At 30.2% G+C, this 15,724-nt stretch overlaps 1 protein-coding gene across 2 annotated transcripts in view; it reads right to left on the bottom strand.

The window, feature by feature from the left end:
• Nucleotides 1–15,724, bottom strand: part of LOC107450839 (6-phosphofructo-2-kinase/fructose-2,6-bisphosphatase) — a 54,730-nt gene that overhangs the window by 9,502 nt on the left and 29,504 nt on the right. The window contains exons 8-11 of one of the 2 annotated variants that reach the window (XM_016066749.5): nt 8,247–8,318; nt 5,115–5,261; nt 3,115–3,219; nt 2,995–3,036 (exon numbers count right to left, since the gene is read on the bottom strand). In XM_016066749.5, coding sequence (XP_015922235.1) covers nt 2,995–3,036; nt 3,115–3,219; nt 5,115–5,261; nt 8,247–8,318 — 366 coding nt within the window. The remainder of the gene's footprint in view (nt 1–2,994; nt 3,037–3,114; nt 3,220–5,114; nt 5,262–8,246; nt 8,319–15,724) is intronic. The other variant, XM_016066750.5, reaches the window with a different exon arrangement.

Here is a 15,724-nt window from a genome sequence, read left to right as displayed (position 1 = left end):
ATTTAAAAAAACAGAGTAAAGAAAGAGTTGAAGCAATAAAATAGGTATAAAAATTACAAAAGGAAATAATTTTTTTTCTTTTTTCCTGCAGAATTACATTTTAAAGATTCTTTTTTTGTTCATCGGAAAGGAAAGAAATACGCCAGATTTTTCTGTTTTCATTTCGGTATAATTTTTAAAGAACACAATGAAAACATTTTATATTTTAATCAAATATGACTGTGAGTGAGGATTTTGTTACAAATTCAGATATTCGGAACAAAATGAAATTCGGGGGGGGGGGGGGAAATTCCATTTCAAAAATTAGATTTTTCGGCGACCTAAATCCATGACTTTTCATGATTTTTTTCAAAAATAAAGTTAAAAACATGACATTTCATGACAAATTTTGTTCTATTCCAAAACCCATGACTTACCAGGTGCGTGGATACCCTGCATATGAAATGATTGATGATTACATACGCTATGGACAGACAGTACACCCAAATGGATTGTGGTAGAATAAGTTGTGAAACAGAACAATGTGAAAATCATGCTTTTGCATAATATTTGACATGGTAAAAGAAAATATCTCTTTTTCGAAAAGGCATTATTAGGAATATAAAGCATTTTTTAAAAAAAACCAATGAAAAAAGTACCTCTAAAGCGCTTTCTAAAAACGAAAATAAGTATCTTTAAGCACTTTTTAAAAACGCTACATAACATGATGAGTTTCTTCTAATTCAAATGGAAGAAACACTTTTACAAAAAGAAATATCAGATATTTAACCAGTTTATAATTGCAATCTACTTTAAATAAGTAAAAATTAAAAAACAAAAACTAGGAAAAAAACTTTTAATTAAAGAACCGTTAAAATAACATAACTTACTAATTTTATTGATACCGTGTGTAGCCAGGTTTTTCAACAAAAAATAAGCACTTTTTAAGCACTCAAAAAATATTTATAATCATTTTCCAGAAAGAAAAAAAAATCATAATTAGGATCTGTGCAGTAATAAAAGTTATTTTTTTCCATCATTTAAATTTCTTAATTCATAAACATAAAATCAATAAAATTCTGAAACATTTAAAAAAAACTTTACATAATCATGATAAAATAACTAGTTTCTGATAAATATTGCAGAAAAAATTGTGAAAATCATACATTTTTGCAATTTATGATGACAATCGATATGGCAAGGAAAAAACTATTTTAAAAAGATAGAAAATTAAGGACTTTTTACAAAAACCCCCAAAAAAAGCACATTTAAGGATTTTTAAAAAACGTAAATAAAAAACAAGCACTTTTTGAAAATGCTACGGCACCCTTTACGCAAAATTTATAAATCGATATTAATTTTTAAAAAATAAATTATTTGAGAAATAGCATAAAGAATAATATGTATATTCATATTTATCATTAAAATTTATAAATCCAGGGTATGTGCTACATTTTAGAATTTGAAATCCTTGACTAATTCAAAGAGTTTTTTATGACTTAACGATGTTACTATTTCAGGGTTCATACAGAGATCAGAGGAAGAAATCCAAGTAGTATCCAAGGAGTCCAAAATTTTAAGGACTCATTAAAAATTTTGCATAAAAGATAACTAGACAGTTTTTTTTTAAATTAAAAAACAATTATTATAAGGAACTTTCAAAAATGTATAGTTTGTGTTGTTAATATGCAAATAAAATCTCATTTTTCCTCTCCCTCTCAGTTAAGTTGCGCGAGTTGCGTGATGTAACACAATGACTTCCCGATAGGGGAAATAGATATATATTTGTTGAAGAAGCTGACTAGTTGTTGGTTGATTCAGATGTGTAGCACTGTGTGTGTGAACTATTGTTTCCTCATATTATGTTTTAATAAATACCTTATTTGCCAGCATTAGCCTCTGTGTTATCCAACCAAACAACAGTTTGCATATTTTTTTCTAGTCCTTTTGAAATAAATTTTCACTTTGTCAAACTTCACCAAGAAAAATAAATAAAGATATAACTTTTACACATTTTCCAGTTTCAAATATTTCAATAAGTCTTATTTTTTTCTTCCAACGCTTGCAATTCAATTTTTTTTCTTTTCAAGTTTTTCTTATAAACTGTTAGATTTTGACAGCTAAGTCATATCATTTAGCAGCAGACTTAGTAAGTTCATCCATGCAATGCAATAATCTAAGGAGTTTCTAAGGACTAATTTGGAAATCTAAGTTGTTCCTTGGAGACTTTTTTATTTCCAAGGGTTTTTTAAGGAGTTTAAGGAGTCTGTACGCCCCCTGCTATTTTCTCCATCAAAAACACAACAATAAATTTAAAAAAGCACTGTAACAACATTAATTGAAATAATAGGTATGACCAAAACTGTTATACTCTGTATCTTCATATTTATGGGTATTAAATTTAATAAACAGAGGAAAGAGAGAGTTGAAGCAATAAAATAGCTAAAAAAAAATACAAAAGCAAATAAATATTTTCTGCAGAATTATATTATAAATCTGCCTTTTTTCTGCAGAACTATATTAAAAAGATATTTTTCTTGTTCATCGGAAAGGAAAGAAATACTACTGATTTTTCTGTTCTCATTTCGGAAAAAAAAATTTATTAATGACTGGCTTGCTTCAGCTAGAATTTTAAATTGATAAAATAAAAGAAAAAAATTATAATAAAAGTTCTTATCACAGAAGTTGAAAAGATAATGTGCTCCAGAAAAAAATAATTTTATATTTTAATGAAATATGACTGTGAGTGGGGATTTTGTCAGATATCCGGTACAAAATGAAATTGGAAGGGGGGAATACCATTTTAAAAATTTGATTTTTTGGTGACCTAAATAAATCCATGAGTTTCCATAATTTTTTTTAAAAAAATAGTTAAAATTATGACATTTCATGACAAATTTTGTTCAATACCGAAATTCATGACTTTCCAGGTGTGCGGATACCCTGTAAATCGATATTAATTTTTAAGAAATAAATTAATTAAAAAATAGCATGAAGGATAATATTCATAATTACCATAATAACCGGCTCCAGTCGAGATACAAGATCTTCGTAGGACTGCAGAAAAATTGAATTAAGTTAAGTGAAGTGAAAGTTGCGGGGAAATACAGAGAAAAGTAAGTGAAAGTAAATAACCTCTCCTCGGGGATATCGATATTTAAACTTATTTTCTTCTCGAGCGGCAAATTCTTTAGGATACTTTTCTTGTATTTCGTCATACGTCATCTCATCATACAAGCCCTAAAAAGGAAAATACATTTCATAAAGTGCATGTTAACTAACATTCTAACCATCTTACAACTAAAAAGAAACATATTTTTAACACAAATGAAATGCAATCGATCAACTATTTCAACAGGGTTGCAACTCAAATATTAAAAAAAAAAATCCTTGTGTTTTCTCCGTACACCCCGCGGCACAATAGCAGTGAGATTGTTGCAGAACATTACAGAGTTTTTGCAGAAAAAATTTCATTTGGGAAGGGAAAAATTTTGGTTTTCCTTTCTGCATAATTTTTCAAAAAAAAAAAAAGGTTTTTTTTTCCTCTGCAGAATTTTTTTCAAAGATGTCTATTTTGTGCATCAAAGAGGAAAGAAATAATGGTGATTTTTCAATTGTTTGAGATTTAAAAAAAAATCTGCAATTTCAGCTAGAATTTCAAATTAATAATATAAAATGGAAAAAATTCAGAAATCACGGAAGTAGAAATTATGTTCTGTCTTTAATTTTTTTTCTTTAAAGAACATCATGTTTTACATACACTTATTTGAGTATCTCTTTTTTAAAGAGTCCTATTTGCCTGATTTCGATGTCGATCTATATTTTCGGAGTTACTGCACGGATTTTACGATGATTTATTTTTATGTACAAATTTTAATTTATTAACATTTAAATTATTTACGAATTTCAATTTATGTGAAGATTTATAAAATTCGAAAGAGGAAATAATTAGTGCATTCAAAATATGAAAATATTGCCTATAATATTGAATTAAAAAAATATTACTTTTACAATAAAAAATAATTATAAATTTTTACTCTATACTTTCTTCTGTAAACACAACTGTTCTGTTACTTTAAATTAGTAATTGTTATAATTAAAAGTATCTTAAAGCCATATGTTAGTGTTAGAGAAGTTTGTCGCAGTGTAAGCTATAATAGGCTAACTATACTGGTTTTAATTGCTGAAAAAACTTAGAGAAAAAAAGGAACAGCTGAAATAATTTAAATAATGTTATTAGTAAATGAAATAGTTTAGTGTAGATGAAATATCATCCTTACATATACCGTAGATTGCGCTTTGAATGGTCAAGATTTTTGAAAAGACGAAAATAAGAAACAAAATTCACTATATATTCTCAGACAGTAAAGAAAAAAAATCAAAATTCCCTGTATTTTTCAAGTTTTCCCTGAGGAGTGGCAACACTGATGAATTTTAAAAAATAATGTAAGAATATATATATTTTTAAATAAAGATGCTTTAAAATAATTATTTTAAAATAAGGTAACTTGATCTGTTTTCACAAATTTTCCTAATTTTAAGTAAATGAATAAAACTTAAAAGAATTTTGGATTAAACCAGGAAAAACTGCAGGGGTGATTGTGAGCCCAAGTCAAAATTCCGGAAAATTTCGTGAGTTTAAAAAAAAAAGACAATTTAAATTGAAAAAAAATTAAACAAGGTTTTTTTTCCCCTTTTTCTCAATATTTCTTAGTTTACTTAAAATTTTACACATACCTATGATGACCTGGAGAAGTAATTAAAAGTTACAAATATGTCTTTCTTTCTTGAGTTTATGGTTATAACAACTATTTACTGATAAAAAATGAATATTAATCATGAATATAAGCTTATAAAGTACTCTCTGGCTTTCCCTTACAAACAAAAAAATAAACTGTGTTTTTAAGTTCCACCTTTGAAAATTTGATTTTCGGAAACTTCTGTGATCAATGATTTTTTGAAACATCTGTACCTTTGATCTCCGGATCACTGTTAGCGAAAATTCCGGAAATCCGGATTTTTTCCGGAGCACAATCAGCCCTGAAACTGACAAAAATCTAGTTGTTTTTGCAACTATGCTGAATATTAAGGACAGCGATTACAAAACACCCTGTATAATATGGAAGAATGCTTACTGCATCAATTTCATTGAGAGCTTTCCACCTTTCTTGTGGGGCAATAATCCCTGAAGAAGTTTGTAGTGTGCGTTGTAACAAACTCGTCCAGACACGCAGTCTTGGAATATTCTGTTCTTTTATGTACTTTGACAGCATTCTGGCATACTGAAATGAAAACACTAACATAGAATTATATTGATATTAGCTTTTCCTTTACATAAAAATATTTTTAAGCACCATATACATTAACAAAAAGTAAAATAATTTTTAAAAACTTTACATGATCATGATAGAGTAATTAGTTTTCGACAAAGAACTCATTTTCTTGATTACATTAGCTACGACAAAAATATCGAGATATTTTTCAGTGCTATTTCAGAGGGTGGAAAATGAAGCCTGAAATTGAGAATATCCTTGTAAAATGCAGCAGAGTTGCACACGAGAAAGCAAGAATCTCGTCGAACCCAGCTCAGTCTGCACATGCGGACCTGCAATTATTTCATGAAACAAGTAAAATAATTGGCGCTTGCATACGCCATGGGCAGACAGTACGCCGGAATGGATTGTGGTTGAATGAATTGTAAAAACATTGAATAGAACAATGCAAAAACCACAGTTTGCATAATACATGTCAAAAATCGACATGGTAAAGAAGAAAAAATTCTCATTTTCAAAAAGGGAATTTTAGTTTGTTTGTGCTGGTTAGCAACAAATGATCTTTCTTAAAATAATTATTTCTTTGCACCTTTTTTGCTTCCATTTTTTAAAATTTATTTTCTATTTTACAAACGTTTTCACCATAGTACACATTTTCAATGTTCCCAATAAAAAATAAAAGTCAAAAAGCTAAATGGGTAAATATTTTTGTAGACAATTTACATGAACTCAATTTACATACATATAGGGTTGAACCCTGATCATCCACCAACCACGGAACCTGGGGTACAATAATTACTGGGGTATTATAAAATCCAAATCGGAAGGGTCTTATTGAGTCAAATTTTCAATAGTATAAATGTTAAGCAATGAGCAAAATGATTCAAAACAGCTATTATTTACAGTGATATTTAAATACAATTAATTTTAAACTGATGTTTAGTTGCAAACGGTCAAAAAAAAATAAAAAAAAATATTCTTCATTTTTCTTGTCTTTATTATACCATAGCATTTTTACGGAACGTCTCATACTATTAATTTATTGTCACTTTTCCCTGTACTGTAATATAGATAAGCAGTAACAGAGATAACTGTGATTTTTATTGTTTAAAGTTTTGTTTTAGGAACTAAGAACAATTTTTTTTCTGTTTTTCTTTTCAATGAACTTTTTTTTTATATAAGCATTTTTATTATGACACAGCATTTTTTAAATGAACGTTACTAATAAACTTTATTTCATAGCAATTTTTTTTCTTCTAAAATTATGGCAAAGTGAAAATTTTAGATTTTCAGCGCAAGTTTTAAATTTAAAAATTTTATGTTTTTTGACGTTTGAACGTCTTATATTTTTGTTTCTATCTAGCATTTTTTTGGGAGTTTTTATTAAAACGCGGCAGTTTTTAACAGCATTTCCGTTATACTTATTCCTTTTTCTGTACTTGTTCTGGTAATTGGAAAACTGAGATGTTCAGACTTAAAATTTTCTTTAGAAAATTAAGATCAATTTTCATTTTCTCTGCTTCCCTTTTGCATACAAACTTAAGTTTTTATGATAAGTGTGGCATTTTCAAAAGCGTTTTTGATAGGCCTTATTTTTTAGCGTTGTTTTATGAATACGTTTTTCAAGAAAATATTATTTTTGCGCATTGAAATTTTGGTTTCAATGTTGCTATGCTGCTAAAAAATGTCGCTATTTGGCCGGTTTTTTCTTTCTTTGTTTTTTGCTGCATATTCCGTATTCGACCAAATCAAATTTGTTGCCGAAAAAACGAAGGAAAAATAACTAGGATTTACGATAAAACTGCACCGTGCGATTAGAAATTCGCGTGTCATAATAACATCGTAATTAAACAACGGGATAGTCAAAATCACATGGAAAAGCATAAAATAAATTTTTAAAAAAATCAATTAAATTTATGCTACGAATAAAGGATGTCAAATGCGCGATTGAAAATTCGCATATCGTAATAGAATTATCGGAATTTTTTATACTAAATTATATTAACTACGTGGGAATGCATGGTAATAAGTGCCGAAAAAAGATAAAAAATCACTTAGGTTTACAACGAAATCAACACAAATAAAGTGCGCCAAAAGTGTATTTAAATGGACGATCTGAAACTCGTGTGTCGTAATAATACCGTAATCAAAATTCGAGATTTTTGAAATTACGCTGAAAAGCGAAAATACTGCTTAAATAATAATTTAGATTTACAATAAAATCGTCTTAAAGATAGCGCGTTAAACTGTAGAATCTGTAAAAATTGAGTGCGTCAAAACTTGATGACTCAAAAGTGCGATTAAAAATTTTCGAATTTTATTTTTGAAAATTTTGTTTAGTTTTTTGCGTGTGTTTAGAAGCTCTCGCGGGCCGCACTTCCGTAGTTGGAGGGCCGCAGGCTGTGCATCCCTAAGTTAAAGGGTAATATGAGATGCAATAATACTAAAACATGGAGCCATAATGGCTCAGGGGTTAAAGCGTATAATGGCTCAGGGGTTAAAGCGTTCGCCCTCCAATGAGGTGAACCGGGCTCGAATCAAAGCGATGGCTAATGGATATGAATTCCGCATCCGGCTTGCACCGACTACAATGCTGATGTGAGATATCCTCAGTGGTAGACAGATCATGGGTAAGAGTCCCCTTGCCGCCAGGCTCTTCGTGGGAAGTTTTCCTCTCCATGTAACGCAAATGCAATTTAGTTTCATCAAGAAGTCTTCAACGAAGGTATATTTCTCCCAATACTTTGCCCAGGAGTTCCCTTGTCTTCCGGATTGGGTTCAAAATGACAAGGTTACATAGTTAAACACGAGTAGTTGTAAACCCAAAAAGTTGGTCGGCTGTTCAACGACGGTTATAAAATTTTAATATACCGTCAGCATGCGTTTGGAGTCTTTAAATGCCTGTTGTAAAGGGCAGTTGGCAAACAGAAGTGTTGGATGATCAAAGTTCTATGGCAATGCAATGCATTGAAAAGAAATGATAGTTTTACGTACTTCCCAGCCTCTGTCAGATAATTCAGAGTCACCTCCAATTTTTCCCAATGCATTGAATTTACTCTCTCCGTGCTGTAATGAAAAACAAAAAATCATTTTAAATCATTACCACAAAAAATCAAACAGATCTATATAACGTTCCAATCTCTAAAGCAAACCAAAATTTATAAATTCTAATACTCTCGATATTGGCTGTTGCAGCCATATTTAGTAGGTAAGTTTAACGTTGCTGCCTATATAACACGAAATTCTATAAAAACACCATTGTTGTCAAGGCTTGTATTATCTATGACTACTTTGATACACTTTTAAAAAGAAAGAAGAGGAAATGAAAAATTTCAAAAGATAGACGCAAAAATTATACAGCCTGGCATGTCCAGTAATAGAGAAGAGTCCCGATCATCCGCCTTATTTGAGCTATCAAATATTTCAAGGATATTTTTTTGTTCTAGTTAATTTTTTTATCTTTAGAACTGAGTTTTTACCTTTGAAACATTCAGGAAAACGAAACTCAAAAACTTGATCCCATGAAATGATTGTCAATAATGAGAGAATCTAGCGACGATGATAAAGACAGCAAAAGTGCTATGGAATATATAGAACTAAAAAAAAAAAAAAAAAACATTGGCGACACCAGCTTTTTTGTTATCCCTAAAAAATGGCGAAATATTGCTGCAGAAAAGAGCCAAAGTAATGTAAAACAAAAAATTATTATGTACTTTTTTAAGCAAAAACTCTTTCATTTTTGTAAAGTATGCTCTTTAAGGGTTTCTAAGTAAGCTTTTTAATTATAATATGTATAATATTTATATTTTGTATTTGTTAAATATATTACATTTATACCTACTCTTTTTATTTCCTTTTTTATACTCTTCGCTCTAATCGAGTTCTTTGGTTTCCGAGTGAGTCGTGGTTCACATAAACTCGGATAATTGGGACTCTACTGTAGCTAATTTCGAACATCAAATCTCGCTTTCAAATTCTCAATATAAATAAAAATTTGTAAACAAAGTTTGCTTATTCCTTTTTTTTTCAAACGGAATTAATTTTACGAAAAAATAATTTATCTCATAGCTTTAAATAAAAAATATAAAAAAACAAATATTAAAGTTAAATTTTGACAACGTCAGAACAGATGTTTTTTTCATACGTAAAATTTATTTTAAGCCTAGTCAATATTTGTATTTCCTCTTAACATTTTCCAAGTAAGGAGAATTATTGAAATCATTGCTTTTAAGTTAATTACAAAATAAATAAATAACTTTCTTGATAATATATCTGTTATGATAATATACCTCATAGATGATATTTTTTGCATAGTGTTTTTTTAATTACATGAATGTCGCTCCGAAAATATTTTAAAACTGAACTTATTCAATACCTACTATCAGTTCACACTCTCCCTATTTCCTGCTCAAATTTTCAATTGTTAATAAAATACATTTCATTCATCTACTCAAATTCAAATGCATTTTTTTAAACTTGCAGTGGATGGAACTTGATATTTATACAGATTTTTCAAAAACTAATTCATTCATTAAATTTAATTAATTAATTTCAGTTTTATATGGGAGAAAATTTTTTAAATTTTTACTAAAAAGTAACTAAAATAAAATATTTTTTGTTGACCCATGTAGGAATTGACTTTAAAAATTTCTATGTCACTCGTTTTTTTTTTTGGATCAATTAACACACTCTAGCGATGTTTAATAAAATTATCAGAAATTCATAGCGCACCGACTCCAAAATGTACCTCAACTTATATATTAAATCAATTATCAATTTTTTTTTCTTCATTTCATCAATTAATTTTTTTACAGCAAAACGATAAAAGTAACACCCAACCTCGTACATTCTTTTTACATCAATCACTGTATAATAAACCACTCATTTTTTCATGAAGCCAAACATATCTCGAATTATTTTTCACTTTATTGTTTTTTGTTATATCTCTCTATTTCTTTAAAAAAAAATAATAATCTCAATTTAAATTTGGCCAGCATTTCATAATGTGGGGAAAAAATAAAAACAAGAAAATTCAGATACAACAACAGTACACATTTTGTTTAAGCAAGAAGGCGTTGAGGTTGAAAACTCTCATTAATGAGCTACATCAATACTTTGCAATTATTCTGGAAATTAAAAATGTTTACATTGAAATGTAATTTTAATTTAGCAGAAAAATTTTGAAACATTTTTAAGGAAAAACAGAAATTTTAATATTAAAAATGAATGGTAAAGGGAAATTAATTTATGAAACTTTCTGCTAAATCAATCAATCACCCCACAATAATCAATCTGGAATTCTGAAATTATTTGTTAGAGGAGAGAATCTTCATTCTTTATGAGTTATTAGAAGCACACTTCTAAAACAGCAAATATTTAATAACAAGAAAATTTGATGTCTGAGTTGAATGCGAACTAATTAAAACAACAATATGCAAAAGGTTATCTATGAGAGATATTATCAACATAACAGAAATATTATTGACAAGCCTTTCCACAAAATGAAGGTTTGTTTCTAATTTGCAAAAGTTATTAAAATGAAGAGGGTTCATAAATTTAGAAATGTACCAGAAAATAAACGTTTATTAAAAAAAAAAAATTTCCACAATTATTAGGGGGATTGGTAAGTGGCGTTTGGGTGCATTAAATATTTGTTAATCTTAAAAACCAATTCATTTTTTTCCTATTGATTAAAAATAAAACCTTGATGACAAATATCAAATACACCTAAACCACATTACTTTCCCGTCCCCTAAATATATATATATATATATATATAAAATATGTATAACACAAATATAAAATATATATAACACACTAATCATTTTCTTTTCAAGAAAAAGATGTCACTATTTGGTTTTAGTCACATAAAAGGGAATTAATGTGAGAAATTCTAAAACACTTATTTCATGAAATCAATTTAGAAGTTTAAATCGAGTAGTTTAAATAGCTTTTTAAACAAAACTCTTTGATTTAAACCATTATATATAGATTAAAAAAAAGAAATGATATGTTCCACCACTTTTGTGATAAAAATATGACAGGAGACATGAGGTGTCTGTCTTACGTCTACTATTTCCTGTTAGAATTTATTTGCATAAAAGATTTAATTTTAATTTAGTTTAGTCAGAAATGACACATTTTAGAGCTTATTCCATTCTCTCATTTATGAATGTAACATTTGTAGTTTTTAAAAAAGTTAACGCTTACTGTAATTTTCATTAACTTCTAAAATTTTTTAAAAATTTACGAATTAAAAACTGCTATCACATTTTAATTTTTAAAAACTTCTTAAATTTATAAAGGTAGATAAAAATAAGAGTAAATATAAATGACACTAAAAAGAAATGTTTAACAAAACTGCCTTTTTAAATTTTTTTTTGTCTAAAGTTATATGCATTTAAAGTCTTCAAATATTACACTCCTAATAATGGAATTGATGACCGGAAGATGAGCGGTAGCGTTTCGCAATCATGTGCCACAGGTTTTGGGTTCGATCTTCGGGCCACGCAAGGTTTACTCAGACTTTCAGCCCTAGCGTCGGAAGATAAAATGAATACCAAGCATGCTTGGGGACTAAATACTGGGGGTTCCACCTTCGACAGACCACCAAACCGGAACACCTGTGCCTGCATCCCAGAACCCAAGGTCAAGAAACTGAGATGAGCACAGTAGGCCATGGCCCTCGATGGGCTGTCGCGCCACTGAGTTTAGTTTAACAATGGAAATGCTATGAATTTTATAAAATAGTTTTTGTTACAAACTATTTTATTACAATAGCTTGTAACAATAGTTTGTAAGTATTTTTGTTACAATAGTTATTAAGTTACAAACCTATATCATACCCCTGTAGCAGAATTTTTTCGGGCATTCTGCGACAAAACTCTCTAGCACTAATATCGTTCAGCAAGATACTTTCAATGATAACAAAGATGCATATTATTATACAGTCAGTACCGCCTATATGGTCACCCTCTTATAAGGTCACCCCGGTTATATGGTCAATTTTCTAAAGTCCCGTCTAACTTAACAGGAAACACGTGTTAAAGCTCACCGCTTATATGGTCATCCTATTTTTCGAGTTACCGGTTATATGGTCAGTTTCCTTTTTTTTTCTTGTTGAAAAAAGATGCATTTTAAGACATTTCTTTAGACAGGAAGCCAAGAAAAATTACCAGAAGGTAAACACATTCCTTCGACCCCCGGAGAGAACTGGAATTTCCCCCTCTATTTTGTCACCCTACCCTCATTTCTCTTTTGCATTCATTGATGACCATACCCTCTCCTCATTTGACCACTCGCATTCTTTTCCCCGCCCAAGGGCAAAAGGTCTTTTGATCGTTTGAAGTTCTCTCTCAGAGCTTGAAAAGGAGTTGAAGTTGAGAAAAAAGAACATTTTTATTGGATTACTGAACGAATAACGTATCCATGCTTTCATTATGGCTTCGAAAAGAAAGAATTTAACAATATCGGAAAAAAATGAATTGGTTGAAAAGTTTAAAAAGTCTAACCTTTCAAAAGCTACTTTTGCCAAAGAAAATTCTATACCGCGAACAACTTTAAACAACATTTTAGCAGCCAAACGTAGCTCTCCAGATGTTTCAATTAGCGACCGAGAAAGAAAACGTCAGCGTGTGTCACCTTATGAGAATGTGGAGAAGGCTCTTCTGTCATGGATCAAATATGCACGATCATAAAATGCTCCTATATCCTGGAATATTCTAAAAGAAAAAGCTTTAGCAATAGCTAAGGAACTTGGAGAATCAAATTTTGTTGCAAGCAATGGCTGGATACAGCGATTCAATGCAAGAAATAACCTATTCTTTAAGAAATTGTGCGGAGAAGCTGCTGATTTTGACAACAATTCTTTAAAAGAATTGAAAGACGTAGTGTTGCGAGATATTCATGAAAGATATGAACCTGCTAACGTGTTCAACGTCGATGAATGTGGACTTTTCTATAGGATCTTACTCGACAGAACCCTTTGCTTCAAAGGAGAAAAATGTATAGGCGGAAAGAAAAGTAGGGAACGCTTAACAGCTTTGTTATCTGCAAACATGGATGGTTCGGAGAAAATGATTCCTTTGGTGATAGGAAAATTTCTGAAACCGAGATGCATGAAAAATTGTAAATCTTTGCCCCTTTTGTACGATGCCAATTCCAAAGCATGGATGACCCAAACGATTTGGGAAAAAACTCTCAGAAGGTGGGACCTACATTTTTCAAAGAAAAACAGAAAAGTTGCATTGATTGCTGATAACTGCACTGCTCACTATCCTGTTGAGGGCTTGAAATCGAATGAGCTCATATTTTTGCCTCCGAACAGCACATGTGTGTTGCAGCCTCTAGATCAAGGCATAATTCAAAGCTTCAAGTCTATGTATAGAAAGCTTCTTCTACGGGATATGATCACCGCCATAGACAGAAAAGAAGAATTTCACGTTTCAGTTTTGAACACACTGTTCTATATTGACCAAAACTGGAACATGGTGTCGTCGAAAACTATTGAAAATTGTTTCCGTCACGCGGGGTTCCACAGTTCTCCAGACTCTTCAGTATCATTAGAGGACCCTGAGGAAGATCTTCCATTAGCTGAATTGGCAGAAAATCTTCGAAACCGAGGCTATGCAATGCCGGACGTAAATTTGTATTCCCAAATAGACGTTGATGTCCTCACTAATTGTGAAGCAACTGTGGAAGGCATTGTATCTAATGTCTTAAATCTGACTGCTGAAGGAAGTGACGATGAGGATGATACTGAATGCAATAAAAAGTCTGTATCAACAGCTGATGCTCTTAAGGCTATAAATGACTTAAGGTGTTTTTTTGCAAATTCAGATGCAGCAGATGAACATTTAAAAACTATCAGAGACTTAGAAAAAGTTGTTTTAACAACCAAGAAGAAGAAATAGACAAGCTTATTGGAATATTTTTTTTGAACATGTACATATGCTAAGGTAAAGAATTAAATTTTTCTAAAAGTATAAAAATTATTTTTGCATTCTTTCTTATTATGTACCTTAATAATTAATTTTTAAACGTTTTTGAAAGTTGAATTATTTGTTTAAGAAATACATTCTGATTCCAGAATATATTCACGCCACATTAACTATACTATATATTTGGTTATCGCATATATGGTCACACCGCTTATATGGTCATAATATTCTGGACCCATGAGCTGACCATATAACCGATACTGACTGTACTTGTAGTGTTTACAATATAACACATTTTTTAAATTTAAATTTCAAAGAAACAAATATCATAAGAATTTGGAAGACTCCATAAGCATGTAATGCCCAGCAAGATGTAACCCAAAAATTAACCTAATGGTGCCATTTTACACAAATATAGTCAAATAAGGGAAAAAAACACTCAAAATATGTCTAACCTTGCACTTTAGTTATTTATACAGTCTAACTCGTTTATAACGAGCTCGGATTTAACGAGAACTCGGATTTACCGAGGGAAACGAGAATATTTGGTTGGATCAATGTTAAGTCTATGGAACAGAAGTCGCTTTTAACGAGCAAGACCCGGTTTTAGCGAGCTATATTTTTCTGTCTTGCAATCTTTTTTCTCACCTTTCTCGTCTTTCTGTCTTATCTTTTTTTTCAAAATGATATGAAATGCGCAAGTTCAAAGTAAGCTGACAAACTATTTTAAATATGCAGATTAATGAAAAAAATAAATGTTTTGGTAAGAATCTTTTCCTTTATTTTTCTTTCCGTTTATATTTTCTTTCCTTTAAGACTGTAGCGCAACTAGAAATATTTTGCTGGTTGGGGGGTTAGTTGTCATTAAATTAAGAAAACTATTTAATTAAATTAATTAATGCAATTAAAAGTAAGTATTAATTAAATTTTAAGTCAACTCAATCATTTGACTTCCCCCTCCCCTCTTCTGGTTGCACGTCTTATACGCTTATTACGAGCACTCGGATTTAACGAGTACAGGCTACGGTCCCTTTGTGCTCGTTATAAACGAGTTCGACTGTACTGTGATATTAATTTTTTTAAATTTGTTTTACGACCTGTTTGAATTTATAAATTACAGAAAACTCTTATGAAAGGTAAAAATTATGCGCAAATTTAAACACGAATCACAATAATGATACTTCCTAGAATATTAAGCCTGCTCACACATCGCCTTCTAAACATGACATAAGCGGAGTGATACACCGGAAGTTTTCCGGTATTAGGAAGCTTGTTATTGGTTACATTACATTCATTTACATACAATTTTCATATAATTTACATTCAGTTTCATGTTTTAGTATTGTTTGAGAAGTAGAAAATAAATATTATAGAATTGCTACAAGCAACAAAATTTCATAACTCTTGTCTCTTACACAGAATCATAGCGACGCAGCGACATTGTCACAGGACGTTACAGAGTTCTAGGAGAAAGATTTTTCTTCCAAAAAGTAAAACATCTCTGCAGAAATTTACACGCAATATTTAAACCTT

Source organism: Parasteatoda tepidariorum, chromosome 10 (genome assembly GCF_982258835.1).
Source record: "Parasteatoda tepidariorum strain Cologne lab strain chromosome 10, Ptep-v5.0, whole genome shotgun sequence".
NCBI classification, from domain to species: domain Eukaryota; kingdom Metazoa; phylum Arthropoda; class Arachnida; order Araneae; family Theridiidae; genus Parasteatoda; species Parasteatoda tepidariorum.
This window is presented reverse-complemented; position numbering and strand designations above follow the sequence as displayed.